The following is a 6,000-nucleotide window of genomic DNA, read 5'->3' on the forward strand; positions in this document are numbered from 1 at the left end:
ACATGCTTCTAATTTTCCATTCAGTCTTCAAATTGTGAATGACTTATTATCTTGATTCTATACACAACAATACCACCCCAGCTGGAATTTCATTCAATATTTTTTATTGAATGAAATTCAATAAAATAACATGCTAAAGTGAGTCTGAATTATATTTGCTGGCATGGAACATTTAAAACCTCAGCATCCAGACACCTACCTAATCAACATGATTTTTTATTATATACTACAATAATAATGAATATAAACCACAGGGACATCAGATCTGCTCCTGAGCAGTATCAATTTACTAGACCAGTCAAACCGCCTGGATTCAAATCTGGGCCCGATTACTTACTACCTGTATAAACTTAGGAAAGCTGCTTCACTTCTCTGTGCCTCCACTTCCCCATCTATGAAACGGTAATGTTACCTGACTCACAGAATGTAGAAATGGTGACTGGAACGTAGACATTGCATAACAAATGTTAGCTTTTTTCTTTTCAGCTCTTTTCTTTTAATTTCAGGGAGAATGAAATTAACAATTCACTCAAATGTGTGTGTCATACATATAGACATACACACACTTTTCTTTTTAACCTTTTTCAACAGCTACATAGATGCTTAAAAAAAAAGCAATATAAGATAGTGGATAAAGTATTGGTTTAGAAATTTGAAGATCTGGGTTTTAGCATAGGTTATATCCCTCACCTGGCTGCGAGACCCTGGTAAGTCATTTAGCTCTTTAAACTTGACTTTCCTCATATGGAAAATGAGAGCTGAATGTCCCTTCCAGCTCCAAAATTCTTACATCATTAGGACTTTATTGAAAAACGTGAGATGGCAAAACTCTTTTGTGATTGATTAGACAATATAGGCACAGTAAAATTATTCATTCTACATATAGTTGGTATCTGGTACCTGTTATGTGCCAGATACCATGTATCATACAGTGATACAAAAATCACTGAAAAGCTTGCTGCTTTCTCTCAGTCCCAGAGTGCAATAAAAAACACAAGCATGCAAATGCATTACACTACAATGTAACAATCATTCATTCATCACTTCATTGGGCCCTATGTGCCAGTCACTGTCCTGACTGCTCAGAATAGAATGACGGGCCAAAACAATCCTAGTACTTGCCTCCAAAGAGGCTACTATCCAACTTGCTGGACACATTAAGCAGATAACAACAACCCATAAATTCTGTAAAGGTAACTAAGATACACAATATTATGAAAGAGTGTAACAGGGGAAAATGACCTAATTTTTTGGGGGGGCGGGGAGGGGCAGGCAGGTGGAGTGTTGGGGAAGGTTTCCCTAAAGGAATGACAATTGGGTTAGGATCCAAAAGATGAAAAGAAAAGGAAAGATAGCTCCAGACAGAGGAAACATGGGCCCTAATGGCAGACGGGGCTTAAAGGTTTTGAGAAACAGAAAGATTAGCATAAGTAAACGTCTGAAAGAGAGACAACTGGAGGTGCGGGGAGGGGCCAAACCACACAGGGCCTTGCGCATGGGTTATAGGAGAGAATGTGTTCTTTATTCTTAAAGCAATAGTAAGATGTACATAAGTGACATGGTCAGATTTGCATTTCTAAGTTACTCCAGCTTCGGCTTGGAGAACAGACTGGAAGGAAGAAAGAATGACTTGATGTGGACTAATTAGGGAGCTATTGCACTGCAAGTGAAAAATGATGGAATAATAGACAATAAAAACCACACATGAGTTATAATCAATGAGTGCTATACTACTAGCTTAGGTACAAATTACAACAGTAAAATCAAAGGAAGAGGGATAGGGAAAGGTTCTACAGAGGTTATGCTTTTACTACATCTTAGTAAATGGGCAGAAGAAACAGGAGGTAAAAAACATGGTAATGTGAAAAAGCACAGTAACAATCAAAAAAGGGAGGACGGGGCAAGGTAATGGTATCCAAAATGACGTATACAAGATAATCCACTAGTCTAAAGGAGGAAAATACACTTCCATTCATATTTATATTACCTCAAAAATATGCTTCAATATTGAATATATAAATTAGCAGTAACTCATGAATACAGAGTGTGTATGCTCAGTATCCTTAAACTGGGGGAGATTGCATTTAAAGTTTGGAGTCCACTGATCCATGGGCAGGATGGGCTCCATCCAATATGAAGACTGGAAAAGCAGATCATGATGTTAAGTTTATTCCGTATGCAATGGGAAAGCACTGAAAAGATTCAATCAGAATAACCTGATCATGTTTACATTCTATGAAGGCTAACCCAGCATCTAAGTGAAGGAGTTTGGAAGCTTGCGGGAAATGAGATAAATCAATTGCAGTGGCCTAGGCAAAAAAAATGGCCAGGACTCCATTAAGCCAGTGAAATTATATAGGTAAAAGCAATTTTAAAAGGTAAGAACACAGAATTTAGTTTTGATTAAAAAGTGGGACAAAGAAAGGAGTTTATTTTGAAAACCGCAGGTTTCTAGCCTAGGAGCAACCCCATAGGAAATGGGGTAGGCAGAAGGTAACACTTTGGACACAGATTTTCAAATGTCTGGACTACACACGCCCCTAACCAGCTTGAAATGCAGGCCTGAAAATGATGCTCGAGATCCAGCCTGTAGAACAAGACTCAGGTCTTACCAAAGCGCAGGGGACAGTAAAAGCTTTACGAAAGGCCAAAATGCCCTATGGGCCAGACGTGAAACACCGTACCCACCCGACTCCTATCAAAGGGGAGCGCTGTAGTTGAACAGCAGAAACTAAGTGCTGCCCTGTGTGCTCACGTTTCACCTTCTAAGGGCCACGCACTCGTCGGCGCAAAGGCTCAGGTCCCCCCCCGTCCCCAGAACTGGATTCTTTTAATTCGCCGTTTTATAAGGCTAAGACAGACGGACAGAGTCCTATCCCGCCCCCTGTGACACCCTCCCCACAGTCCAGTCGGCCCACGGAAAGGCTAACGACTCCGGGAGGCTTCCCTCCGCTTCGGTGTATCGGACATCTGCAGCGCGCTCACAGCCACGAGACGGCTGTCCTCCCAGGGCCGGGTCGCGCGGAGGGCCTGGCTCCTACCTCGGTCTGCTTAGAGGCCAAGCTGCCGAAGGACAAGAGCAACAACCCTGCCAGGGCAGTCACACCCCTGCTGAAAAAGCAGGCGGCGACCATGTTGGCCGGCTTGAGCCTCCCGCACCTGGAGGGGGCGGAGCGAGTGCCGTAAAGCAGCGCGGCGGGTTTTAGCGAGTTTTTTTTTTTCTTTGCGACATCAGCCCCACCTGCTAGAGGCCCGACAGTCGCCAGCCTTTACAAAGTTAGCAGGTCCCCAGAGTTGGAGTTTCCAGGTTGCCGGGTGAAGAGAGAGGGCATTGGTCCTTCATCTTTACTGCATTTTCAGTTTTCGCATTATAAAATAGTTACGTTGAAAAAATTTTGAAAGGTGAGTAAGAAAAACTTGTGATCCCATAAACTTATGAAGCTAATTCCTTTTTTGAATAGGGCTGCCGATTCTTTGAATATATGAAGTAGGAATGCGGGAAGAGCAAGCCTCTGGGCACAAAAAGATGATTGACTGCATCAGTTGCAAATGGAAAGATAGGTGGGCGCTGCAACTGGTTTGGGGTCTATTATTGAAAGTAGGAACATGTAGAAATTAGTTCTATATTTTTTTCTTCCGTAATTGTGGCGCTAAAACTCTTCTCAAAGACAGCCTGAGGATTTAATAAGACCATGTATGTTTGTTCAATTATGTTTATTATATGCATTCAATTTTAAATTCTGTTTTTTCAAATAGCATGGCATAAACATGAGTTTATGTTATGTCGAGGCAAGAAACAACAAACCTGGTCCAAATCTGTAAGGACTTTTTAGTTTATTTGAGCCAAACTGATGACAATTGCCAGGAAGCAAAATCTCAACAGATTGAGAAAATGCTCCGGAGAATGGCAGTTTTGCCCCTTCTACATTGGAACAGTGGTGAAGGCAATGGGAGGGCGAGGAGGTGTGGAGAGGAGTGAAGGCAGTCAGAAGGTACAAACTATAAACCTCCACTTACAAGATAAATGAACCCTGAGAATGTAATGTACCGCATAGTTAACAATACTGTATTGTATGCCGTAGGCTCCCTTTATTCATGGTTTTGCTTTTCCCAGCTTCAGTTACCCACGGTCAATTACAATCCAAAAATAGTAAATGAAAAGTTCCACAAATAAGCAACTCATAAATTTTAAATTGCATATCATTCTAAAGGACGAAATCTCATGGTGTCCCACTTCATCCACAAAGAACGTGAATCATCGTTTGGCTGGGGTAACCACAGTGTAAATGCCCCCCATCTCTTAGTCGCTTAGTAGCGGCCTTGACAATCAGATGCACTGTTGCGGTATGTGTTTGTGTTCCAGTAACCCTTAGAGAAGCTTGGTGCTACGTCACCACGCCTGCCTCATTCATCTCACTTCCATCTCATCACGAGCGCACTGTGGCATCTCACATCATCAGGAAGGGTGAGCACAGCACAATAGGGTGCTTTGAGAGAGACAGGGACCGCATTCACATAACTTTTACTACAATATACTGTTATAATTATTCTACTTTATTAGTTACTGGCGTTCATCTCTTACTGTGCCTAATTTATAAATTAAACATTATCATAGTTATGAATGTATAGGAAAAGCAGTATGCTTAGGGTTTAGTGCTATCTGTGGTTTCTGCCATCCACTAGAGGTCAGATAAGAGGAGACGACTACACAGTAAGTCTCACTTAATGTCATCAATAGGTTCTTGGACACTGACTTTAAGCAAAACAATGTAAAACAAGACTAATAATATCATAAGCCAATGTTTCAACCTTTTTCATCTCGTGGCACACGTAAATTAATTACTAAAAATCTGTGGCACACCAAAAAGTATGTTTTTTGCTGATTTGACAAAAATAGGTATAACTCTGATTGATTTACAAGAAAATAATAATCATAACTATCTACCCTTTTTGCTCCAAAGTTACTTTTTAAAAAATCAGGTTCCTAAACATACATAAGGATTTCTGCTACCAAAAATTAACCAATCAGACCCAACCTTATGATGTGACATGACCAATAAGATGCAACTCTACTATATGACTGATACATTGATGGTTCAGGGCAGGCATTCACACTGGAAAGCTATTGTTGTGTTGGCTGTTGTCTTTCTTTTAATTTGATAAAGGGAAAAGAGGTCAGTGCCTCTGACTAAATAGTTAGGTATTGCATGTTTTAAAAATTCTTGCAGCACACAGTTGAAATCTCTACCATAGGCTAATCAATATAAACAAGAGCTAAGTTCCTATGGCATATTTCTGGTGACAAATAACATCACCGAATTTCTTTGGAAGACCCAAAACACTTCAAATATTAAACATTGATATAATGTGAACTATATATTCATTTAAGAAAGGTTACTAAACACAAGTAGGAGCATTACTTTCCAATCTGCTTATTCCAGTTCAGTTTGCTGGTGGCTGGAAACCATTTGGGTGAGTCAGGGTGCAAGGCAGGAACCCACCCTGGGCAGGATGCCCTTCCATTGCTGGGTGCACTCTCACCGACAACCACACTCACTCAGACGGGGGCAATGTAGACATACCAATTAGCCCCACATGCACACCTTCGGGATGTGGGAGGAAACCAGAGTTCCCAGAGAACCCGGGCAGACATGAGGAGAACAAGCAAACTTCACCCAGATACTAGCCCTAGCTGGGAACCGATATTTTTCTCCTAATCAATGTTATAACAAACTGACGTTGAATGAAACAACTTTATTCAAGGTCCTGCTGTATTTGAAAGTTGCTAAAAGAATAGCTCTTAAATGTCCTCATTATAAGAAAAAAATTGTAACTATGTGGTGACGTATGTTAACTAAACTCATTATTGTAATTGTTTTGCAATATAAACATCAAATTATTTCCTTGTACACCTAAAACTAACACAATGTTATATATCAATTTTATTTCAATTTTTAAAAAAGAGTTGCTAACCAGGGTCAGCATTTAAACTATAATTCA

General features: G+C 40.5%; 1 protein-coding gene across 1 annotated transcript in view; it reads right to left on the reverse strand.

The window, feature by feature from the left end:
* Positions 1-3,160, reverse strand: part of PIGK (phosphatidylinositol glycan anchor biosynthesis class K) — an 88,943-nt gene extending 85,783 nt beyond the window's left edge. Inside the window, exon 1 of the mRNA XM_024565522.4 lies at positions 3,042-3,160. Within this exon, the coding sequence (XP_024421290.2) occupies positions 3,042-3,134 (93 nt within the window). The 5' untranslated portion in view covers positions 3,135-3,160. The remainder of the gene's footprint in view (positions 1-3,041) is intronic.
* Between the last annotated feature and the right edge of the window lie 2,840 nt (positions 3,161-6,000).

The sequence above is a fragment of the Desmodus rotundus genome, chromosome 3 (genome assembly GCF_022682495.2).
Source record: "Desmodus rotundus isolate HL8 chromosome 3, HLdesRot8A.1, whole genome shotgun sequence".
Taxonomy (NCBI): Eukaryota; Metazoa; Chordata; class Mammalia; order Chiroptera; family Phyllostomidae; genus Desmodus; species Desmodus rotundus.